Below are 25,995 nucleotides of genomic sequence, written 5' to 3'. Positions count from 1 at the left end.
TTTTACTTATGTTGGTGCTTGTGACTGTTATTTAAGCGTGATTTTGACTGCAAGACTTTTACCTGTAAAAACGTGTTTTTACTTTGGTATATTGTTGGATGCTTGTTTGTGGAACAATTCTTTTACACTTCTTTCACTTTGACTTGATCCCAAAAACGCGCATTTTAGGTTAACTGGTGATTAAATGAAGCATAGGTGTGGATGTGAGAGTGTATGGTTGCTCTTTCCCTCTCTCTCTGGGCGAGACCTGTTAGAGTGTAACTTATCTCTTGTCCCAAATCAGGTGAAATAGGTGCAAGCTAAATTTGTGGGTGGATGAATAATTGTATCTGGATTACTCTGGGAACTCAAGGTTAATTGCATAGTTGTGTAAACATGAGCATAACAACTTTTAAAATGGCATTAGTAAGAATATGATTAAGTACAAATAACTGCAGAAAATATGTGATAACAGCTGTGACACAAATATACATGATTGGTATGCGTCTTTAATCCCTGCGTCACTTTAGGTCTCTAATCAAAATCACAGATTAGGCGCTACTAGCTCTTTGTTTCTGTCATTCTCCACTTTCCAAAATAAATTAGTAAATAAATAAACCTCGGTTCTCTCATTTTGCCTGGTTACTGGTGAGGCGCATCCAGCTTTGAATTCCTATTGGTCAGAGAGGAGTCACTGCGCGTGCGGACTCAGAGGCTGTAGTTTCATTTTGTGGCAAAATTCAAACAATAAACGGTTGTATTAATTTTTTCTTCTTATACTGCGAGTATTGAATTGAAAATGAGGACGTTTATGATGCTGCTTCTTTACTGGACAGCGTCTGTGTCTGCAGGTAAGCTTCATAAAAATGAAACTGTTCTTTAGAGATAGTGTTGCTCTCAGGTGGCTCAGGTGTTACTGTAAACAGACTCTCGGCTTGCATATATTCAAGAGTCAAGGTTTATTTTTATTTCGCAGGGTTGTTGTTTGTTTGTTTTTTAACAGAAATACACAGGCTTCAACAAGATGTTGCTTCTCGCCAGCATCTACAGTACAATGATCAGTAAAACAAATAAAATACAGCGATAACAAATCTAAAATAAGGATAAATAGCAATGATGCAGCAGCCTGCAGAGACACTGAGCAAACTCCAGTGTAAATAATCAGATTGATTCAGCTAGCAGCAGTCCTCTCACAGAGAGGGATTAAATTAGGTCAGATTAAGTGTGTGTTTATGGATTGTAAAGGGAGGGGCCAAAGTACATTTATCAGTCCCACAGTTTGTGCAAAGACGCCTTCCAGCATCCTGCTGGTTCTACAGCTGATGCTCCGTCACCTCTTTCCAGATGTTGGAGGGAAAACAGGCCGTGAGAGGGCTGGTTTGGGTCCCTGGTGTTTGTAGCTGTTTGCAGAAAGCCTACAAACAGCTACAAACATCAAAACCTAAATGAGTGTTGGTTTACAAATTATTTTTGTTGAAATTAAATTTCCAATTGTAGAAGAAGAAAAATTTAAGCTGCTCATAATGTTTTATGGTGTAAGGTATAGAAGTGTTATATTAGCAAAAAGGGAAAGAAACAGTTGTAATCTGCACAATACTAAAACATGAATTCATTGGCAGCCTATGGTCGGGTTAATGCCATAATAAGGACTGTAAATCATTACTGATGCAAAATGAAAATATAATTAAATCAAAATGACCCACAAACACCAGTTTTTACAAAACGAATTTTAAAGGTTTTTAAAATAAGATGATCAGAAAAGATAAAACATTGATTCATAAATCTATTTTTGTATTTATAGAGGAGACACTATATTGTTTTAAATTTTGAAAATATGCTGATTTTTAAAGCCGTGTCTCACAACATTAAACATTTCTTACAGTGAAGCACTCTCTGAAGTATTTATACACTGCGTCCTCTCAAGTCCCAAACTTCCCAGAGTTCGTGGTTGTTGGGATGGTTGATGAAGTTCAGATGGTTCAGTTTGACAGCAACACCATGAAAGCTGTGCCCAAACAGGACTGGATGAACAGAAATATAGATGAGCAGTACTGGGAGAGAGAGACTGGGGGCTTTGTAAGTGCCCAGCAGGTGTTCAAAGCCAACATTGAAATCGCAAAGCAGCGCTTCAACCAAACTGGAGGTTTGTTTATGTTTTATTGTTTTTTTACTGATATTTGCTGTTAATGTTTTCAGCATTTATTTTAGTCATAAACAGATTTGCATACATACACTTTAAAAATACTTCATTCAGATTAAAGATTTAAATACAGGATGACTCACGATGAATGTAAAGGGCAGATGGAGGGCAGCTAGTGAATCAGGAAGTGCAGAGGATGAGTAAAGAAGACGTGAGGGCAGCTGTATGAGGATGAAGAGTGGAGAGAGAGTTTGTGCAGATAACATCCCTGTGGAGTTATTGGAATGTTTAGGAGAGAGAGCAGTGGACTTTTTAACCAGACTGCTTAACGTCTGGGGAATGGGGAAGCGGCAGTATGGCTTCATGCTGAGAAAGAGCACCACAGACGTGATGTTTCTTTCAGTGTTGATGGAAAAGTTTAGAGGAGGTCAGAAGGTGTTGCAAAGAAAGCACATGATAAGATGCCAAAAGATGAACTGTGGTGCTGCATGAGAAACTCAGGGATGACAGAGAAGTATGTGAGGGTGGTGCAGGACATGTATCTGGACAGTGGTGTGTGTGGTTGGAGTGACAGTTGGGTTCAAGGTGGGGGTGGGATTACATCATGGATCTGCTCTGAGCCCCCTCATGTTTGTAATGGGGATGGGCAGGTTAACAGATGAGGTCAGACTGAAGTCTCCATGGACTTTGATGTTTCCAGAAGGTATTGTGATCTCTAGTGAGAGCAGGGAGCAGGTGGAAGGGATGGGGTTATACGCTGGTGAGAAGAGAAATGAGAAATCAGTAGAAGCAACACAGAGTGCATGTGTGTGAATGACAGTGTAACAGTGTTACAGAGAGGATGCAAGAAGCAGAAATAGTGATGATTATTAATTTAAATGCCTGGGTCAACCATCCAAAGTAGCAGGCAGAGCACAACAGAAGTGCAGGGTGTGATCTGTTGCATAAAGACAGTAGCAAGAGTGAAAGGGAAGGTTTACAAGAGGGTATTGAGACCTGCTGCGATGCATGGTGTGGAGATGAAGGCACCGAGTTGGAGGTAACAGAGCTGAGGATGATTTTATTGGGAGTGACCAAGTGGCAAGACTGAGATGGTTTGGATGTTGAATGTGGAGCTGAGAAGAGAAAGACCTTGGAGGAAGTTCATGGATGTAGAGAAGGAGGATCTGCTGTGGCGACCCTTAAAGAGAGTGACCGAAAGAGGAAGAAGAAATGAAGAATTGTGAAGTCAAATGACGTTTTTCTCTCTTTCATTTAACATTTTGAAAACAGTATCTGTACTGAGCTCACATCTTACATAGCTTGTCTTTAAGGATATTTATCATTATGCTTATTGAAACCAGTTGTAGCAACTCGCTGCTGAACAGGCTTCTCTGTCCTGAAACCCTCCTTCTGTGGAAGCTGTGTTGAATCAGGTCAGGTGTTTTAGTCTCTGTTGACTTGTGTCTCTGTGTTTATATGTTGGATCTCACTCTGGTTCTGTCGTCTTCGTCTCTGTTCTTCTTTCAGGTGTTCACATTGTCCAGCGGATGTACGGCTGTGAATGGGACGATGAGACGAATGAGGTGGACGGATATGAGCAGTTTGGTTATGATGGAGAAGACTTCATAATATTTGACCTGCAGACAGAGACGTGGGTCGCTCCTAAACAACAGGCTGTGGTGACCAAACACAAGTGGGACAGTAACAAGGCTTTTCTAACCAGTGTGAAGAACTATTACACTCAGATTTGTCCTGAGTGGCTGAAGAAGTATCTGAACTATGGGAGGAGCTCTTTAATGAGAACAGGTATCACATGACCAGACTTAGTGTGATAATTTACCTCATTTTTATTAAGTAATACAACTATTTTATGACCAACACAGTTAAGTTCAGTGTATTTTCTCTCTTCCTCTGTCTGCTAATCTCGTGTGTTTTTTTTAAACAATAATCAAAATGTAATTTATCCGTTAAATTTCAAAACCATCACTTCAGCCTTTTACAATGTGTTTCCCCCTCCCTTCAAATATTTTTCTTATTTCTTTATTTTTATATTACAGAGTCTTTATTTGACTCTGTAATATCCTTCACATGGTACTATATGTACATTAATATGTGTTAGCATGCTGTTAATACAGAAACAGTGACCTGTGTGTCGCTTTACTCTCCAGTTCTTCCCTCAGTGTCTCTCCTCCAGAAGTCTTCCTCCTCTGCCATCAGCTGCCACGCTACAGGTTTCTATCCTGACAGAGCCGAGATGATGTGGAGGAAAGATGGAGAGGAGACTCATGAGGGTGTGGAGATAGGAGAGATCCTCACCAACAATGATGGGACCTTCCAGATGAGTGTTAACCTGGATCTGAGATCTGTTCCAGCTGAAGACTGGAGGAGGTACGACTGTGTGTTTCAGTTCTCTGGTATAAATGAAAACGTCACCACCACACTGGATAAAACAGCCATCAGGACAAATGAAGGTAAGAAAATTATCAGAAATGATGAAGATGTGTTGTTTGTATTGTTTTGTGTTTGAGCTGATGGGTGTCATAAAATATTGACTTTATTTTCAAAATCTAATTTTACTCATTTTATAGCCCAGAATGGACATCCTGTATGAACTCATGATATATAAACAGTCTAAAACAGAAAAAACCCACAAACACAAATAATTTTTATATGTAATAAACTAATCAATCATGGTTTGCAGTTGTAGCACTGACACTTTAAATGTTTGGATTTAATATAATATTAGTTTAGTATTAGTATAAGTCAAAGAAGTTAAAGACATTAAGGACACAAATTTCAGTTTTGTTTTTCTCTTTAACAAAAAATGTTGAATGAAAATAATCATTGAACAAAAATTTTAGTGTTTTTTTTTTTGCAAAACGATATTTAAAATTAATAAATCAGTTGTTTACTGTTCTTCTTCTTTGTTTTTTCCTTTGTTTGTTTGTAGCCTCGACAGAAGTGCCCAACATCACGATCGGCCCCAGCTCCAGTCCCACTGCCGTCCCCATCAGCGTACCCATAGTCACTGCTGCTCTTGTTCTTGCTGTTGTTGCACTAATCGGATTCATTATTTACAAAAAGAAAACTGGTGAGTGAACCAAAGTGATGAATTCAGTATTTTTAGTGTTTTTCCAGGTTGCACATTAAAACAAGCTTCAGGTCCTGGTACAGCAATGATGTTTAAAGCCCCAGAGTGATGAGACTGTAACAGTATTATCATAGTGATAACCAATAGTAAATAAAGTAAAAGGTAAAGTAACATAGAGAGCTTTGTAAACCAGTTTGAGTTAGTGGTGTAGGGATCAGTGTTCCTGTATTTACAGCTATGATCACTGACATGTGATTCTTTCTTTTATTTACAGCTAAACCTTCTAAACCTTGTAAGTAAAATTCCCATGTAGACATTTTGAGCTGAAACCTGTTCACATTAAAATCTGTTTCACTGAATGTGAATTAGAGACTAAAATTAAATGCATGGAAACAAGGCAGATGTTGGAAATTAACAACAGCATCACCACAGAGCAGCTCAGCCGGTTGCTGAAGTTTTTATGTTTTGATTTTGTCTGTCTGGTATGATTGTTGTAGACATGAAGACTTCACCTGAAGATGATCCTGAAAGGATCCCTTCAGGTGTGTCTGTGCTTGGATTGGAGGATTTTTTTGTATCCTCATAAAAATAGTAACGTAGTGGCTTTATTTTTTACTTTTTCTAAATATGAAAGTAGAAGGTTAGATATTCAAACCATGTGTTCATATAGTCAGTTATAATAGTTTATAGTTACACAGCACTAAACAGAACAAAGCAATTAAAGCATCAGTACTAAAAACAAGTACCTTAGAAACATAGACGGCCCTGTCTCTGTTCAGTATGTTCAGTAATATTTTACAGTAACAAACTAAATCTGTGAATCACTGCAGGTCCTGTTACTTTAATCTGTTTGGCCACAAATGCTCATCCGTCTCTTAGCTTCAACGTTTCCCTGAACTCCTCAGGATCTTCATTTATTCTGCTCTCTGTCATTTTTCACCACCACACATCCTCATTCTTCTTCTTCTTCTTCTTCCTGGATGTTGCCCAATAAACTTTTCTCCATGTTCACTAACTGAGATTTCTGTAGTGCTCACATAAATATGTTTTATAAGCACTGCAAAATTTTCTGACCTACACAATGAAACAGTGCTCACATATTTTAAAAAGTTAAATATTCAAGTGACAGAAACAGAACCATAAACCCTCCTGCAAATGAGAAAACTTTCTCCTCGTGCCTGCGTTTGTGTTCATGCTGTTTGTATTAAACACTATCATCAACATCAACAGATCATATTATTTTTTAGTTGAACATAATCATTTTGTATTTTTCCTCCTCAGATTCAAAACCTTCTTCAGACATAACCATCAAAACTGAGCTGATGACAAGTAAGTACAGGCTCTCTGTGACACACAGTCTTAATCTTTGTGTGGTACTGCATGTTTTTACTCATGGATTTTTATACTTTGATGCATTTCGAATTATTAAAAACATTTCTGAACTGTTCAGCTGGTCTGACTCACCAGCTGTAGATTCCATCACCATCATATCACACGTTTCTTCTCCTACAGTCGATTGTTTTTGGATTTTAAATGCTCTTATCTAAACAAAACAACATCCTCAGAGGGAGCAACATACATGCTGAACATGGCAACCACTCGCAAAGATCTAGATATAACAAACTAGACATTTTTATGCTCTTTCTTATCTGGGTAAGAATCAGTCGCTTCCACTAAAACCTCATATATGATGAATAACGAGGCCATCTAACAGATTTTTACTGAGGAACAAGTAACCAGTTAAACTGTATCACTAGTGACATGATAGACGAGGAAAGTTTGTGTGGAGATGGTCGTGGCCCAGTGTGTGTGACAGCTCTTCTATCATGATGAGCTTTTGACCTGAATGTTTTTTTTTCTTTAGAGTAATTCTGACAAAGAGTGAAATCTGCAACAAAGGTAAGTGACGTCTCTGAACACATCACATGTACCACATACAGTCATCTTTGTGTTGTACTGAATGCATTTAAAGAAACCCTTAATTTTTCACACTGACTGCATTTGCTGATGCATGAAGAATTTTTCATTCGTTCCTCGTTAATGAAAGCTGAATCTTTCTTTGAACAGGAGACAGTTTGAACACTTGGACTAACTTCACTTGATGAGGATTCTGCATCACTGAATTCCTGAGAAAACATTTCTACTGTAATGGACATTTTTTATTCCAGCCAGGACACAACTGTCCTGACACAACCGCCCTGGGGCACGGGGTGGCTGTAACTCAGGACGTAGAGCAGGTCACCTACTGATCGGAAGGTTGGTGGTTCGATCCCAGGCTCTTCCGGTCTGCATGCCAAGTATCCTTGGGCAAGATACTAACCCCAAGTTCCTCTCTGATGCATCCATCGGAGTGTGAATGTGTGTGACTGTAGTTAGAAAAGCACTAAGTACAGATAAAGTGCTTGTGAGAATTGGGTGAATGTGGCTTGTTGTATAGAGCGCTTTGAGTACTCTGGGAGAGGAGAAAAGTGCTATATAAGAATCAGTCCATTTACAATTTGTGACTGAAACATACACGAAGGAACCAAATTTTTACTTTTATGTCACAGGAAAAAAAGAGAATTACTATTTTCTGTGAGAAAAAATACTTTTTAGCCAAACTAACTTTATAAAGTGCTTTACAACAGCAAGTCCTGACCAAAGTGCTTAACATTAAGAACAGAATAAAAATGAAAAAATAAAATAATTAATTAATTAATAACAACAACAATTATAATAATATTAACAATAATTAGACCATAACAATAACATAAACACATAAAAATAAAACTACATAAATAAAAACACTGAAAAAAACATTACAAACTATTTACATTTTTTAAGTATAATTTTATACTGCAGGTCTCTTTTATGCAATAATAAGTAAAGATGGTCCTGAAGAAGAAAAACGACATCTGTAGGAATTATGTGTTTATTTTCCTCAGTGTTGGGTCTGAGTGTGTATTAACATTATGCAGTTTTAATGCTGCTTTGCTACAGCAGTTAGTTCCGCCTGTTTGATTTTAGTTTAATTCTGGATGACTTTTCTGACACAACCTCAAACGGTATTTGTGTTTTCAGCTGGAATTGAACCATCAACCTTTTACTGACAAGGTCAGAATGCTAACCACTGCACCTTTGCAGGCATCGTGATCTAAGGTCAATAAGTTGAAAATATCAGTTCTGTGATTTGCTGTGCTTTGAACTAACTGCAGATCAGTTCATTTACAGTCACTTTACAATCACAGTTTTTTTTATGAGCAACAACATGAGGTGTCTTGAAATACTGAGTTTAAAATTCATAAAAGTTGTAATAAATAATTTGTTTCATCTTTAATAAAAATATGAATACGCTGATGAAAGCTATAAATAAGGTATTGCAAAGAAAAGCTGTACTCTATTATTGCCATTTCTATGTTTTGTTCAAACCCTGGTACATGTGACAGTGATGAACAGTCATGACTTTAATGGTAACTGTATCATATATACTACACAGAAATGTATGTGTATATTTTATTACTGTTTGTTCTGTTAGATGGTCAATGCAGCTGCCAAAAATCAGGTTTACAGTGTGTGTGTGTGTGTGTGTGCGTGTGTGTGTGTGTGTGTGTGTGTGTGTGTGTTTATGTGTTTATGTTGGATGTTTCAGGTCAGCTGTGTTTTGATCTACAGAATCAGGGGAAAGAGTCTTTGTTCTGTTAGACTACTGCACTGTTTCTATACTTGAACATCTAAATAAAAGTTTAACATTGTGGTCGTGCATAATGTCGATTATTCAGAGTGTGGAGAGGAGAGTATAATAACATGAGTGAACAGAAACTTTGTGAATATGAGTCATGTTCCAACCTGACACCACAAATATTGAATTACTGAGTATGTAAAGGTGGGTGCATCACTACTTTCAGCCAAGGAGATGATGTACTTTATAATTTTAGTTTGTTAAAGATTTCTATTCCAATTCTGGTTGAATTGGGCTTCAGCTCCAGATCCAAGTGACAGCAGGTCAAAATGTTACCTGTCAGTGTCCAGCATCCGTCTGTATTCAGTTTGAATATCACTATAAACTTATATGGATGAGTTTATGTCCTTTATTCACTGTAACGTTTAACTTTTGAGAGAGCAGGATGAAGACAGCAGAGAGCAAAAAGAAACAGAGTGGACATGTGGTCAAATTCACCGAACAGCATAAAGTTGTATCTTCAGTATAAAGCAGTGTGTTATACTGTTATCAATTATGGATCAATAACCTGCCCTTATCATAATAATAATAATAATCTTATCTTAATTATTCTAAGATGATATTTTTGTTATTTTCTTGTTTCTAGTTAAGTGAGGATGATGCAGAGAGAGAGGACAGAGAGGTTGTATAAGAACAGGAAGACTGAGGGAGCAGACAGCGAAGGCAGCTGAAAAACAAAATTAGTTTTTCATGTATTTCATGGAGACTTTGTTTTCCAGTAGCACACGTAAAACATGCCAGTAGACATTCTGAACAGGGGATATTGGTTTGAATAGCAGCATTTTACAGGATTCACTCCAAACATGGCTGAACAGGATGGCTGCCACTACAACAATGTGATGGGCTACAAATCTGTTCTCCACTCATAAAACTGGAGTACATGATGCCCTGTGCTGTGTTTGCATGATAAAGGGAGGGTTCGATGAATTCAGAAATATTAATACGAAACAACTCTATTACCAGTTTGCTTCACGTACAGGTCTGTGGAGTGGCAGCGTGATTTTCCAGTGTCTGTACTGAATAACGACACTTAAAGTACTTGATGATTTGGTGGAAGCCTCTGTGGTTAAGAGACTGAAATACTGTTTTTTATCTTATTGCTTTGCCACAAATAGTTCTTTAACTTCTTTAACAAGTCTTCGCTTGGGTTGGGTAACTAAAGGCTCCGCCCTAAAACAGGTGGATGAGATTACAATCACTGATTATTCACTCTGATTCATTTTTAAACATTACAATACGTCATCCAACTAATTAGGCTGCTTATGAAGGTAACGTTTTAATGTGTATCAAATAGAATTGAGGTTTGAAAATGTGAAAATGGTTGATGACATTTGCAAGTAGCATTTTCTCCTAATATTAACGACAAGGTGTTAAAATGCTCAGCCCCCAATCATAATGCGAGGCGTTATGATTGGGGGCTGAGCTCCCCTAAAAGTCTGAACCTAGAACTCCCCCAGTCTACTACATGAAGTCTTGCCCCCATAATTTTGATTTAGGGGCTTGTTGGACCAACTTTTCCTCTTATTTACTTATTTTGCTCTTTATGTGAAATAACAGTGGCATTAACCTACTACTGTAATTATGTTAGTCTTCATAAACTTTACACACTCAAAGCAAAAATAACCACACTAAGCTGTGTTGTGAAAGAGAAAATTAAACTGCAAATAGAATAAAGAAACAGATTTTGCTAATGAAATTTTATCTGGAAATTAACCGCCGCAGAATGAATGCACAGTTTTTTGGGGGATGAGAAAAGTCTGGGCTTCTCTGCTCAGGCTGCTGCCCCCGTGACCTGAACCCAGATAAGTGGCAGAAGCTGGATGCCATGTTTGAACTTCAGCAGGACGTTTCAACCGTGTCTACACAACTGAATGCATCAGATTGCTGCTTTGTGATTGGCTGATTAGAAATTTGTGTTAATGACCTCTTTAACAGGTGTACCTAATAAAGTGTCTGGTCAGTGTATATGTATAACTTGTTTTCCTTTTGAACCACAGAGGCGAGCACTTCACCACAGTTTTAGTCCTTGTAGTGTCAATAAAACACTGTGTTTGTCCTCTGGTGACATTTTATTTGGGAATGTTTTCACTCTAAAGGGAGCCGAACAACACAGACACAATAGAAACAATAGAAACTTTAACCTACAAAAAGTCTGAGCAGCATGACTCATAAACTAAACATACTTCTGTGTGGAAGCAAAGGCAGAAACACCCGGCCTCTCTCCCCGCCTCCTCATTTCATCACATTTTGCAGACTTTACTTTCAGTTCTGCTGATAACATCAGTGGTTTATTTTAACCCAGATATTAGTGACGTTGGCACTGAGGATGGTTTTCATTGGCTGATGATGCAGCTTTGACCTCAGCTTTGGGTCTCCATGCAGACCCACATAGATAATAAGATATTAGCTGTTAGATTATCGAGAGGTCACCATGAAACTGTTTATTTTTCTGTTTCTCCTGGAAATACACGGCACGGTGGGACGTGAGTTAGACATTTGTATCACTTACAGTAAAGTTTTTTAAACTTTGTTTTGCTAAGAAGGACATATTTAAGATTATTTTTAAAAAGGCTATTAATAGGTGCGTTTGTCTATGTTTAAATAAAAGCCATTAATATCTCTGCTAGTTCTGGGAAAATGCTTCAGGAAGCTTGATTAGCATCACTTTCAAGTCACAAACACCAAAAAGGTTTGTGAGTTTTAATCACATCAACGTATCAGTGACACCAAAGGACTTCCTGATTCCTGCACAGTTCAGGGTGTGTCGGCAACATTACTAACAGTGTAACATGATCCATTACTCATCATCTGTTATTAATCACATCAACTTAGACTCTCAAAATAAAGTTGAACAAAAATACAATCTGATATTTTCTAATTTTACAACATTTGAAAAAAGCCAATAATGAGTTATTGATTATTTGATTCATAATTACATCGGTATTAGTCTCAAACATAGTAAAAAAAAAAACCTTTGTGTTGGACTGTGCCATAGTTTTTGTTTTGTTTATAAAAACTGCCCTTAACTCAGCACTGTTAGAATGATAATAGGATGATTAGATGAAATATGAACTGCATGCACTGTTTCTGTTGAGTCTAAAACCTGAAACAGTCATTGTTTCTTACAGTGACTAGCTCTCTGAGATATTTCTACACTTCTTCCTCTGGAGTCTCAAACTTTCCAGAGTTTGTAGCTGTTGGTTTGGTTGATGATGTTCAGATGATTCACTATGACAGCAACACACAGAAAGCAGAGTTTAAGCAGCAGTGGATGGAGAAAGCTGCAGAAGATGATCCAGAGTATTTGTCCCGCCAGACTAACAGGCTCATGAACACCCAGCAGGTCTTTAAAGGCAACATCGACACTTTGAAGCAGCGATTCAACCAAACTGGAGGTTTGTTTCTGTTTCACTTTTTTACTCTTAAAATGAAGCTTTTTATTAACCCAGCTGCTGACACTGAATTAAATCTCTCCAGGTTTTAAAGACCTTTGTTGTTATAGACTAGACTTGTAGTCAAGACCGCCTAAACCAAGACCAAGACAATACCAAGACCAGAGGGTATCGAGACCAAGACAAAGACAAAGACGAGACGAGACTGAGACAAAAAAGTCTTTACACTGTCACGTCTCTCACCCTCTCTTGTTTTTCACATAATAATATTATCCTATTTCCTCGCATGTGATTGGCCACAATATGGAGGTATTGGAGCATAGCTGAGCCACTGTGTGAGAGCTGAGCAGCGAAAGGAAATTAAGTGAGGAGCCGGCTCTCGCTCAATGGCAGTCCACTCTTCTGATTCACTACAAAGCACTCTCTAAGCACGGCTCTTAGGGCTGATGCTTTTGTGCACGGCACATTATCGAACGTTGGTTTGTGTCATGGGTCCACAATCACTATGTCGATCTGAGACAGCAAGACAGAGACAGCGAGACCAAGACAAGACCAAGAACACGTAAAAGTGGTCTCGAGGCATCCAACTCTATTACAGACGCAAGCTAGCTTGTTAGCGCCCTTAATGGAAGCTTAACCAGCCAAATTTAAAAAGCTGATTATGTCTATTTATGTAGTTTTTATTGAAGCTCTTCAACTTAACTCCCTCATCTGTGGGCAAATATCAACTACTTCCTGCCCCTCTTGGTTTCAGGTGTTCACATTAACCAGCTGATATACGGCTGTGAATGGGACGATGAAACGGCTGAAGTTAACGGATATCATCAGTATGGTTATGATGGAGAAGACTTCCTATCATTTGACCTGAGGACAGAGACATGGATCGCTCCAGTAATGCAGGCTGTAATCACCAAACACAAGTGGGACAGTGACAGATCTCTTTCAGGTGATCTGAGGAACTATCACTCCAAGCTTTGTCTTGAGTGGCTGAAGAAGTACGTGAACTATGGGAGGAGCTCTCTGATGAGGACAGGTAAAATCACATGACCTGATTTATTGTAATACTTTTAATTAACAGGCCACATCCTGATCTTCTCATACATTTATTACCACTTCATCACATTTATGCTTTTCATTTTTCCTGTCCCAATTTCTGTTTATTTGACTTTTCTAATCACCATCGCTGCAGCTTTTTACAGCACTCGCTTCACTCAGTTGTGTACTTCTTGTAATTCCACCATTTTCTTAATTATTCTTTAAATGGCATTTATGTTAATTTGTGTGTCTAAAACATTCAAAATACATCAAATGAAAATGGTAAACTCAGTATGCTGTTATGAACGGTGATTTTTTTTTTTTTTTTTAAATCTCTCAGAGCTTCCATCAGTGTCTCTCCTCCAGAAGTCTTCCTCCTCTCCAGTCAGCTGCCACGCTACAGGTTTCTATCCTAACAGAGCCGAGATGGTTTGGAGGAAAGATGGAGTGGAGCTTCATGAAGGTGTGAACAAAGGAGAGATCCTCACCAACAATGATGGGACCTCCCAGATGAGTGTTGATCTGGATCTTTCATCAGCCATACATGAGGACTGGAGGAGGTACGACTGTGTGTTTCAGCTCTCTGGTGTGAACGAGGACATCGTCACCAAACTGGGTAAAGCAGCGATCAGGACCAATGAGGGTAAAATTGGAAAAAGGAGTAAAACTTTTATAAATACAGCTTTATTTGATCTTATTTGGATTTTCCATTTGGCTCCACGTGAAAGGAGGAAACTGGAAGAAGCCCTTTTTACACATGCTTAGAAAAAAAAACAGCTGATAGAGATTAGGGAGCAACAGGACTAATCATTCAGTACTTGATCTTAATAATGGACGATGTGGGAGTGAAAAAAAACTTTCATTTTTGGGCTTTAGTACAAAGTTAAACTGCTGATCCAAAACTTTCAACAAAAATCTGACTGAGGCACAGCTGACGTAAAACTAAACGGATGAAACACTGAGTGAACTTAACGCAGGGACAGAAACAGAGACCCTTCAAGGACCAATAACACTCTGTGACTACAACACTAACAAGAACTAAAACACAAACAGGTCTGAAGGATCCACTAACACAGCACAGGTGAAAATAAAGATCAGACAATAAACAGAGCAAAGGGAGCCCTCGGCAATCACACAAGAGCAAATAAAGAAAAAATAAACACAGCAGCAGGCCCGAGGATCACACACAGCTCAGATTACACTGAGCTCCGTCTTTCATCATCATCACTGGGAGGTAAAAACTACAAACTTTAATTTTAATGTGGTTTTAGTGACCCTGATTTTTTTTTCTGGTTTTATGTGATCTGTTTATAACATGGAAGAATCGAACCTGCTGTGATACTGTGTTCATTCACCTGTTGTTGATGACTGGCTCAGTGTAACTGCTAAACATCAAACTGTGATACAGTTTGATTATTCACTAATCTACATTAAAACATTGTCTGTGGTGTTTTATAGATAAAGGTCTGGTGTGGTCTTAATGAACGTTGGTCCAACAGTGAGATGAACTACAGAATGTAAATGTGTTGGTTTCAGGTTCTTCAGTCTTCCCTGCTGATGTTGTTGTCCGGATTATGGGCATCCTGCTCCTCCTGACTGTCTGCTTCTCTGCAGTCTTTATCTGGAGGAGAAAATATAAAGGTGAGAAATATGAAACACATCTACCTTCAACATGTTTCCAACATTTTGATGTTTATGCTCTTATAATTTGATGTTTCATGTCTGTTACTTCCCATGTGATAAAGTTCATAATGTGTAAATATTTGATATTCAATCAAATGTTTCATACAAGTGGTGCAAACAGTGCCTTTATTCTTATGTGCTTTTGTATGATTTGAATAAATAACTGTATTACTGTCTGTGTTTTCAGAGCTGTACTGACAGTAAGTATTTAATTTATTATATATATATATATGTATATATATTTTATTAGATTTTCTTAAAAATAATTTTATTTGGTTTTTATATTTCAGATTTAAATGCTTATTTAAAATGTTTGAGACTTAAGATGTTTAAAAGATTTCTCTGTGTGTCATTCAGTGCAGCTTTAGAAAGAAATTTATCGCTCAACCATCTCAGCTTCGCATGAAGTCAGCCTCTCCCAGCTGAATGACTCAAAGGTACATCCAGGACGAGATGCCAGTCTATCTGAGAAAGAGAGAGACAACCACACAAACTCACACATGCAGGGAAAACTTAGAATTAAAGTGATTAATTAATTTCTGGTAATTAAATTATTTTAGAATAAACATTTAACTTAACCTACAAAAGGGTCTTTCTGTGTGGCGCTTACATGTTCTCCCCGTGTTTGCGTGAGTTCCCCCCGGGTAATCCTGCTTCCTCCCTCCGTCCAAAGACATGCAGTTACTGGGGACAGGTTAATTGGAAACACTAAATTGCCCATAGGCCTGAATGTGAGTGCGATTGGTTGTCTGTGTCTGTGTGTTAGCCTTGCAACAGACTGGTGACCTGTCCAGGGTGTACCCTGCCTCTCGCCTTAAGACAGCTGGGATAGGCTCCAGCACCCCCAACGTCCCTGAAAACGATCAGTGGAAACAAATGGATGGATGCATTTAACCTGTCATGCATCTTTTTATACTGTGGATGGAAACCTACACAGTTACAGTGAGAACCTGCAGGAACTTATGATCAGGAGGCTTCCTGCTGCATCCAAAATGGAGAAACTGAAAATAATACAAGATGTTATTTTGTTTTAATTTACAATGCAAGTCAGATTCAGTTTACATAAAGTGTTTGCACTGAAAACCTTTAGTTTTGGTGAGAGAGATCACTGCAGGAGCTCTCAGGCAAAGCTGAGCACACACACACACACACACACACACACACACACACACACACACACACACACGTGCTTTTAAGAAATTAAAGAAAACTGATTTGCTCACAATATGATTTACAGTGTAAATCATATCACAGAATATGAGCTTATGTTAAGGCAAACTGAAGAGGAGGAGAGGGGCAGGTGCTGCTAGGGCGAGACTCTCGTGGAGTCCTTTAGTGCTGCAGGCAGGCAACGTGTTCAAATAGCGCACAACTTCAGGTTTTTTATTTCTATATGATAATTCTGCATTATTAAGCAATAAGAACAAGTAGTCTGATGTCCTGTAATCATTATGAAGCTATATTACTATTTTATTATTACAATTTCATAATCCAATATATATTGTATTATGAAATACAATGAAAAATTACGTTTTTGTACAGAGTATCGGTATCTGATCAGTATCGTCGTTACCACCCTGAATTTTACTTGGTATCTGATCGGAAAGCAAATCAGTGGTATCGCACATCACTACAGAGCTCCACAGGAGCTCTCCCTTAAAATGAAAAAAGGGACATTTTAAAATTCTTTATCATTAAAAAAAATCACTGAAACAGAAGCTAAATATAACACAAACATAACAGTTTGCCTCCAAAAAGTGTCTGTGAATCTGGTACCTGTTTAATTAAATAAACTTGCTTTTGGCTATACACTCTTGTGATGTGACTTAAGGACACTTGGAGTAGAGTAAAAACAAAACAAAAAACAAGCCTTATAAGTGTTGCTGCCACAGAGCTGCCCTTGCTTGCTTGATCGCTGATCTAGAACTTTCTACGTGTGTAAGCGTGTGGGTGGGGGAGGGGCGCATTGACTGGGCAGGAAAATCAAAGCCTCCATGTTCCGTTTATAAATGGATGGAAGTAGAACTAGCTAAACTGAGCTCACTAACATATCATTACTGTATTACAGAGCACAACAACATCGCCTATAACGTGCAGTTTAAGCAAATTCAAGCAATGCAGACACATTACACCACCCTACGTCACTTAGCTTCTATGATGGCTGCCAGAGCTGTACCGTGTGTTATCGAGCATTTTCCCGATGGGCCGGCCTCTGGACACTGGATTACCATCAACCGTGACTCTCTCCTGTGTGCAGTTCCCTCGTTATCCCTCAGAGTATTTAAGCCCCGTGTTTCTGTCTGTCACTGTTGCGTTGTACCATCATCCTACACAGTATGTTCGGTCCATAAACCTGCCTAATTTATTTGTGTCTTTAGTTTAGTTAGCTTTTTCCTTGTTCAGCAATAAAGCTGTTTTTTAAGTTTACGTTTTGTGTCCTGGAGTCTGAATATTGGACCCTTTTCCTGGCTTCCTGCACACAGCACATGACAAGGAATTTAAAAAATGTGGGATTTTATCACAGGACAAAAAGGGCCTGTGTCCGGAGAGATCTAGCAGCAGAGGTGGGACCAAGTCATTGTTTTGCAAGTCTCAAGTAAGTCTCAAGTCTTTATCCTCAAGTCTCAAGTCAAGTCTCAAGTAATGTCAGGCAAGTCAGAGTCGAGTCTCAAGTCACTGGTGTAAAAGTCAGAGTCAAGTCACAAGTCTGAAATTTTGAATTTCAAGTCCTTTCGAGTCTTTAAAAAAAAACGAAAAAAGAATGTTGCAGTTATGCTAAATGTAAATATTAGACCATGTAATTTTTAAATCTGTGTTTTTCTCAACACATGACAAAATAGGGAACTTAGAAAATATACACAAATTGTGAAATTGCACCTCTTTAAAATGCAGCTCAATTAAACCTAGCTCCAAGAATAATTTTCACCGACAGTTCTGAGATAAGCTGCATGTTATTCTTGGATGCGGTTGTAGGACCGGCTTTAAAATCACATGACAAAAATATCATACACATTAAAAAAAAACTGTATCACCAACGTAGCCTGGACAACATTTGCTAGTTAGATGAAGTCAGCTATCTCATCCTAGCATATTTATATGCATATTTATAATCATACGGTTCTTGGAGTGAGTGCATACACTCATGAAGTTTAGTAACTTCAGGTCACTGCAACAAGCCCAGGTACAGTTTACCGACGGATGGGTGCAGGACCTTGAAATGCACCGTGTAGAACGAAAGACCATCGTACGTATCATAAGTTTACCAGTCTCACAAATCGTCTTCATAAATACACATTCCTTAACCGTTTATTAATAGGACCTTTGAGCTCAACGGTAATTAATTAGCAGTGGAAATAATTTCTGGTAGCATTACAGAAATGTAGCAGTGACAACAATATTGCATGCTGTAATCGTACTGGACAATTAGTGATACAAAAAACCTGTTTTATCCTGTGAATAAAAGTATATGTTTTTGTCAATGTACCATAATAACAGAAGCGAAACGCAATATTGTGTCAGGACAATTCACTATTTATGCACAATAAACAAAGGAGCATAGCGCGACCATTTCTGTTCAGCGCCAGACTTGCTTGTAACCTATATCACCAATTATGTTATGAAAATGACGTATTAACTACTACAAAACACTGACCTTTGTGTAAATGCTTGGAGCAGACTAACCTGTGAGCTGGAGTGTTCTGGGACGTTATATTTGATCTTTGAATGGCTGCAATCCAGGCCATCCGTCGCCTCTTTGTTACTTCGGAAACATGGCTCGAACAATTTCTCTTCAACGACATAATCCGATAAAAAAAAACGATCTCTTTACCCGTCGGCTTCCCGTGGCTGTCATGTGACCGGCTATTGCAGTTAATAATAACAGCTTCTTGACATTTTTGTGTCTCTTTTTATCGCTGTGTGACTGATTTCAATTGAAAGCCTGCGTGCGCTAGTACCTCTTGCCACGAGTTCCCAGAATCCTTTGCGGTTCTACCCCGGAATGACGTCACATTTTCAATCTCCATATAATATACATGTTAAATTTTATGTTTGGGGTGAAATATCAAGTCTTTTCAAGTAAACCGGTTCAAGTCCAATTCAAGTCCCAAGTCATTGGTTTAAAAGTCCAAGTCAAGTCACAAGTCTTAGAACATTTTTTCAAGTCAAGTCTAAAGTCATAAAATTAATGACTCGAGTCTGACTCGAGTCCAAGTCATGTGACTCGAGTCCACACCTCTGTCTAGCAGTATACAAATTTATGAATCTGTCATGTTTCAATAATCTTTACAGAGAAAATATGGGGAGATCAGATCAGTCACAGAACATTATATGGATATTATATGGAAATGAATATTATAAAATATCTTGTAAAATACAAGATATACATCCCAAAGATCACAGATCTGGCAAAAGGTCTTTAAAGATTTGTCTGGAAACATTTTATATAATAAAAGAAAATCTGCTTATAGCTCCAATGGCAAATTGGCAGGCCTTCATGTCAAAATATGAAGGGTCAGACACAGATCCTTCAGTGGAGTGTTTTTGTGTTTGTTTGTTTTTTATCTTGTCCTGCCTGGCAGCTTTTGCAATCAGAATAATGACTTGAATGGCAGTGCCAAACCCATTTTGCTTCTCCAAGGTCAAGTCTACAAAAACTCTATTGGCTCCTCTTGTTCATGTGTTTCTTTTATCTGTTTATTTATTCATTTCTATTTGTGTTACTTCAGTTATTACATTATATGTGGTATAGTGTGTCTAAGGCATGAGAGAAAAAAAGAAAGGGAGATAAATCGAGAAAATATAATAAAAGGGTAGAGTACAAATAGAAAAGCACAATGTACCGCAAGCTGCTGCACCTGTAAAAAAAACAAAGATACAGCACCTGGAACAAAAAACACTGCAAATGCACAGATACACAAATCAATAACCTTCTTGTGGTGAGTGTGAGAGAGAGAATACCTGTGTCTTTGTCATAAAGGTACTTTAAAGGCACCGGTTTAGCTCAGTGGGATGAGCGACCCTGTGTTTTATGGCTGAGAACAGCAGGTTGAGTCCGACCTGTTGCCCCTTGCCACATGTCTCTCTCTCTCTCTCCCTGGCTTTTGTTTTTGTTTCAGTCTTAACTGTACCTTAAGGGCCGGAACCAGAAAAAGGCCCCAAAAAACAAATGTGCTTAATAAAATTAAAGTCTGGAAGCCACAATAATGCACCCCAGGAGCCAGAGGCAAACAGAGATGGAACCAGGACAACCAGGCCATCCACAGCCCCCAAGAATACTGAAGACCTGAGGCCACACATCTCGGCTTTTTATGTAAAAACCATGTCAGCTTTGACAGTTGACTTTTCATATCCTTATAAAGGAATAAGGAAAGGACCACGGAGAGTAGCCTGCTGATCTCTGCAAGTGACTGTAAGAAACATGAGCAATCTGACAGCTCCCCAAAAATGAAGCTAAAACGTCTCCAAAACGTCCAGGTCATAAGCTCTGATTCCTCCATGTCAGCCAATCCATCTGGGATCAAACCAGGGGCAGATCTTCAGAGTGGAGGCTGCCCATCTGCTGTAGAGCCTCTTCAGTAAACCCGAGAAAAAAACAGAGGCCCCGCCGCACTTTTTCAGTAAATTAAATGTGTTAGCAAGCTGTAACTGACATCATTAGCTAAGACGAGCTGTTGAGGAAAGCCATGCTCATTAACTGGTCAATGCATATGAATGAATTTACCCTGACTAGAGAAATCACTGTGAGCTTGAAAGTTAATTAAAATCAGCTGGAATGTAAATGTGTTCTGAGCTTCTGTTGTTTAAATGTGCTTTAAAACAATGGTAACATTAATAAATATAATTAACATTTATACTATAAGGATAGAAACAAAGCATGGCTCCATTTGCATTAGTATTGATCTAATACTGATATCGATCCAAATGTTGATACTATTGACATTTGGATCGACCCGTCCACCTCTAGTGCAAACAGCAGCATGTTTCAGTGTCTCCACATCAGTGAGGACAGTAACACCAAATCAAACGACTGTGCACTTCATTAATCCCTCATTAATGGCACATTTAACAGTTTTAGCTGAAGATGAATTTCTGAGGATTGAAAATGTTAAATGTTTTTTTTGTAATCATATTTTTTAATATTCTTTTATGTATTTCATGCATGTATTTTAAGACAGGTGGGAATTATGTCTCCTCACCCCCGTCTTCATCACTAATGGCCTAGTCCAGTATTTACTTGGGCGTGACTTAACCAGTTAACCAATACTAACCTGTTATATGTCAGCTGGTCTATCCATGAAGATGTGATTGGTTAATTTGAATTTTTTTCTGTTTCCTGTTTTTAGCGTAAGCACACTGTTACTATGTGTTACTATGACCCTGATGAAGGCCACAAGCCGAAACACTCTTCCTCCTCACATGTGATCACAACTCTGCTAACAAGAGCTCAGACTGTCCCTCTGATATCCTGAATTATGTCAGGATTTATACAACTACTTCAACTCCTGAATTAAACCATGAAATTATCACTGCTGCTGCCTAAAAAAGGAAGAAACATCTTCCTTTTTTAGTTTTGTTTCTTCCTTTTTTTGTTTAGTAAAATCAGGATCAGCTGATCATTGCTTGATGTCATCTCCATTTTTTTCACAGAGTGTTTTTTCACATGTTGAGTTTCTTACACAGCAATTACACATCCGGAAAATAGAACCATGGAACAAGACAATGCCTGACTTGAGAACGTGCTGCACTGGATTGAGTTAGCTGCCCTAAAGCTCACTGCCACTGCAGTAGACACTGGACTACAGACTACCATCAACTACATAAGAAGAGGATGGCCCAATTACAGTGGTAATTAACCACTAAACATCAGAACTTACATGAAAGTGAAAAGTTAGCTATCAGAGGCTGATGCCTTTTGTCATACAAGGATGCAGGAGCATCATTCCAGGGTCACAGAGAGCAGACATTTGAAATAAAATATGCTGGGAAACAATGACTCATCAAGTGCAGAGATGTGACAAATTAATGGGTTTGGTGGCCAAGGCTCTTGGTGGAGCTGATTAAAAGTGATATAACTGCTGATACGTTATGTTTCATGTTAAGGAAACTGCTCTATAAGTTTTGTAAGTGACTTTGGTTTATGTCATTATCCTTATGTGATAACTTTACTTGCAAATTACATGAAGCTTATAGGTGAGTTCTGTGAGGAAGATCTGTAATCACTCATTTGCCTGGTTTCCTGTGTGTTCAGGTGCTAATCAGTTCCTTACATCGGTTCCACTTTCCCACAGTGTCATACTCAATGCTGACATCATCGTACATCCAGCTTGTTATCAGTGCTTACTTCAAAAGTCTGCATTCTGATGGTACGGTGGTGGCATCAGTGCCAGTGGAATTAGCAGCTTGCACATCTGAAAATAGCAACTGTCAGTACTGAAAGGTATATACAGATGTAATAGCAACATATAGTCTCATCCTGAAGTGATATTTTTCTTTGAAGACTTTGCTTATTTCAGCAAGACAATGGTAAACAACAAACTGGAGCTATTACAACAGCATTTGCTGTTACCGGGTTAGACTTGAGTGAATTGTACACGTATCAGTTTCATGTTCTGGGTTGTTAGTAGTTGTACCCAGTGTTATCTTGTTTTGCTGTAGTTCCTCTGTTTCATGGTTCAGTGTGTTGTGTGAGGCTTTATTTCAGGCAATTTATTTTTATTTGGTAGGAAAGTATAGAACGTGAGAGGAAAGTTGGACAAGAATGAAGACATGGAGAAAATAGTCTGGGACAGAGTTGAACCGATGTCCCTCCAGAAGGCCTTTGGTAGATGGGTCACCTGTTCTTTGTCCTTTTTTTTACGTGGTGTCAAAGTCTCAATGTTCAGCTGAGTTTATAAATAACTTCAAGGTGTATAGTATAATTAAATAAAGGTTATAAATAAATAAAATAATTTATATATATAAAAAATGTGTCTACAAACGTTCTTGATTTTTACCACACAATGACCCACCAATTAACTTTATTTGGAAGGTATATATCAACATCCTTAAAGTCTGACACACAAACAAACAAGAAAACTCAGACTTTATTATGAAAACTGTTCTGTCTATAGGTGGGGTATTCCACCTACACAATCAAAAGTAAAGATTTGTCTTTTTTTGTTATTGCTGTTCAGTCTTGACCTTGTGAGCATGACTCGCATCTAAAGATTCAAAGGTTTAGGCAACAAAACAACACAAAATTGATCAGAATGTTAATCCAGAGGGAAGGAAACACAGGAACACTCTCGACATTCCTTAGAGATGGGACACCAGGGAAGACCTGCACAGGGAAACATACAATTAATTGCCAGAAGTCGTAGAGAACACGGTCAGATATCTCAGGGATGGTTTCATTCACAAGGCAGGTCAACGATTTAGAGTTGAGTGACTGTCAGCCACTGCCTCAAGAAGGTGGGTGATGATCCACATGTGAGGAGGGCGGGGACTTGAAGTAAAGGCCGCCCACAACGATTACACACACACACAAACCTGCCAGAGGAATATCAAGGCAAGAGAATGATTAGCCTGACTGGGCAAAGGGGCAGGACGAACTTCATGTGTTGTGATTCCCGGCACTTTTAAGACTACATTACTACTGTCCTGTACTGCGTAATTGAAGTTTATTTTCTGTTAATGTATCTCACAAAATGTCTAAATATTTTGACTCTCCTTTTATTTTGATTGCACCGACTTTTTCACAGACATTTCAAAATGAATAAAGTTTTTTATTGAGTTACAGGTTTTTTGCATGTTAACTATTGTCTTTTGGAAAATGCTTATTCAGGCTTGAAAACTTCAAATATGTTGTGAGAAAAGTGCCAAACTGAAAAGAAAGCTGTAACAATCGCGGAATTGGTCAGCAGGGGGCGCTGTAACACTGTTTATGTCTCTATAACAGCTATCCAGCTTATCATTTTCAGGGTCGCGGGGGGGGGGGCGCCGGAGCCTATCCCAGCCAGTGGCGTGTCTACAAAATTTTTGTTGGGGGGGCAAGGTAGGGGCACAGATTTGGAGAAGGGTGGCAGATGTAATTGGCAGATAATGTTTAAAAACAATTCTACCAACCGTTAACCATAATTCAATAACCCTGTAAACCTAATAACCAAATGCGCTTTTAACTCTTATTAGAATGAGATTTTAACCACTACGGTGCAAAGTTTTTAGATTCTGTGTTGATAAAGGACAAGAGATACAATCAGTGCTTTGTCAGTGTTTACTCAGCATTCAAGGACATCAATATTTGCATAGTATTTTTACTGACATATAGTGCACATATGTTTTGAGCAAAAACATTTTTTAATATTAAAATACGAACATTTGTAACAAACAATTGACAAATTAGCCAATGCCAATGTAAAACTTTATCTGCCTGTTAAAAAAAGAAGATAATCTTCTCACAAACTGGTGTTTGATTTTGAAACAGGAAAAAAGTGGAGAAACAACTGAAAAGACTAACATTTGAATAAAACCTGAAAGCAAGTAAATACTTTCTATGCTGCCTTATGGTAAACTTTGGTAATATTGATAAAGAACAACACTGGCTGATGATAAAATACAGTCAGCTGGCATGGTGACACTGCCAGTATTAACCTGCAGGGCTGGACTGGGACAGAAAATCGGGCATTTTGCCTAGAGACCGGCCCACCAGGTATTAAAGCCATAAAGACTTTGAATGAAAACAAATGCTGTTGTGACAGTGATGTACAGTCTTGTTGGTATATGTATGATTTCTATACATTTTACGTCAGATAAAAACTTTGGTTGTATGATTTAGATAATTATTTAATAAAAACTAGACATTTTAAATGAGAATAAGAAAGAAAAGTATTTCTTTGTGCCCCACTTTCCCTGTTAAAGCCCTACCTGGCCCCCTGGCAAAACTTTCCTAGATCCGCCCCTGCACAGTTACCAGCTGTCAGCTACTTAGAAAAGGATCCTGGTGTTATTTATCTCTCAGAAACAGTTCATAACTTCCCTTCAACTCATTCATGTCACCTAAAAGGTAAACCTGTTTCTCCATCACCTGTTCAGCTCTGATGATTCAGTAAGGACATCTCCTGGTTTCATCTTCATGTTTCCCTCTCACCACATATCCAAACAGACATCATGACCAGCAGCTTTACAGCTGTGGCTCCAGCAAACATCAGCTGATACTAGAAATTAATATTAAATAAATTCTAACAACAGCTGATCAAGCTTAAACGTGTTGCTGTTGTTTAGCGCGGCATCTGCTGGTTTCCTCTTTCTGGTGCAAAGTGAGCGATAAATAAATGAGAGAGAAAAGCCGATCAGCTGATCATTGATCAGTTTAATGATTGAAGTAGAAACAGGAGAGGGAGGGGAGAGAATGAGAGAAGAGGCAGCTGTGCAGCATAAAGACAGAATAAATCCAGCTTTGTGTCTTTTTTCCATTCTAGCTAAAGTTCGGGACAAACTGCGTCTCTTCTCAGCTCAATACGAAACGTGTAATATTTTCTCTGAATGAGGGACCATTCCATTTTTTTAAGGAGCCGTTGGCAACTCTACTAACTAACCTTATGAATAAAATAAAGTTCACTATCAGTAACATCATAGCAACCGAACAGCTGTATATAAACTCCGTCAAGCTGGCTAGAACGCAGTACGAGTTATTGCAACTGAGGGTAAAAAGTCAGCACAATGAAAATAAACTCCACCTAAACTTGGTTTATATCTGACCCAGATAGACTGCAGGTCATAACTTCTTACCTGAAGTTCAGTTCACCTGACACTCGGACTGGTGGCTGCCTCGGGGCTCTCCTCCTGCCTCCCCTTCCCTCATCCACCTGCTGGCCTCTGTGGAAGCCCCGTCATAGCCACCACCAAACGACTGAGTTATTTTTACACATCGACCTGCATCTGGCCAATCCACCACCTCTCATTGTTCATGCCGTTACAAAAAAAATAAAAAATAAGT

General features: G+C 38.5%; 3 protein-coding genes across 3 annotated transcripts in view; all 3 read left to right on the top strand.

Annotated features, from left to right (window-relative positions):
- The window catches only part of LOC147303377 (class I histocompatibility antigen, F10 alpha chain), a 145,401-nt gene that overhangs the window by 50,788 nt on the left and 68,618 nt on the right, over nucleotides 1–25,995 (top strand). The gene's annotated exons all lie outside the window — the stretch shown is intronic.
- LOC147303383 (class I histocompatibility antigen, F10 alpha chain-like) lies at nucleotides 1,896–7,637 on the top strand. The gene is made up of 9 exons (XM_086280902.1): nucleotides 1,896–2,122; nucleotides 3,629–3,907; nucleotides 4,270–4,572; nucleotides 5,052–5,192; nucleotides 5,467–5,484; nucleotides 5,690–5,734; nucleotides 6,474–6,521; nucleotides 7,057–7,091; nucleotides 7,260–7,637. The coding sequence occupies exons 1-8, from the start codon at nucleotides 1,936–1,938 to the stop codon at nucleotides 7,059–7,061; spliced, it is 1,026 nt and encodes a 341-aa protein (XP_086137028.1). The 5' UTR covers nucleotides 1,896–1,935; the 3' UTR covers nucleotides 7,062–7,091; nucleotides 7,260–7,637.
- Nucleotides 11,342–15,621, top strand: LOC147303382 (major histocompatibility complex class I-related protein 1-like). Its single transcript, XM_086280881.1, has 5 exons — nucleotides 11,342–11,393; nucleotides 12,039–12,305; nucleotides 13,057–13,335; nucleotides 13,678–13,998; nucleotides 14,874–15,621. Exons 1-5 carry the CDS (start codon nucleotides 11,342–11,344, stop codon nucleotides 15,047–15,049), a joined length of 1,095 nt encoding a protein of 364 aa, XP_086137007.1. The 3' UTR covers nucleotides 15,050–15,621.

This window comes from Aulonocara sp. 'chitande type north' Nkhata Bay, linkage group LG22 (assembly GCF_057382095.1).
Source record: "Aulonocara sp. 'chitande type north' Nkhata Bay isolate Kocher_YH1m ecotype deep benthic linkage group LG22, A_spYH_male_GT1.1, whole genome shotgun sequence".
Classification (NCBI taxonomy): Eukaryota; Metazoa; Chordata; class Actinopteri; order Cichliformes; family Cichlidae; genus Aulonocara; species Aulonocara sp. 'chitande type north' Nkhata Bay.
The sequence above is the reverse complement of the archived record's forward strand: the minus strand, read 5'-3'. Positions and strand labels throughout refer to the sequence as shown.

Coding starts and splice junctions, on each gene's coding strand:
- LOC147303383 (XM_086280902.1), top strand. CDS start 1,936: ATGGTTGATGAAGTTCAGATGGTTCAGTTTGACAGCAACACCATGAAA. Junction 3,908..4,269: donor GAGCTCTTTAATGAGAACAG/GTATCACATGAC, acceptor TTTACTCTCCAG/TTCTTCCCTCAGTGTCTCTC. Junction 4,573..5,051: donor AGCCATCAGGACAAATGAAG/GTAAGAAAATTA, acceptor GTTTGTTTGTAG/CCTCGACAGAAGTGCCCAAC.
- LOC147303382 (XM_086280881.1), top strand. CDS start 11,342: ATGAAACTGTTTATTTTTCTGTTTCTCCTGGAAATACACGGCACGGTG. Junction 11,394..12,038: donor AATACACGGCACGGTGGGAC/GTGAGTTAGACA, acceptor TGTTTCTTACAG/TGACTAGCTCTCTGAGATAT. Junction 13,336..13,677: donor GAGCTCTCTGATGAGGACAG/GTAAAATCACAT, acceptor TAAATCTCTCAG/AGCTTCCATCAGTGTCTCTC.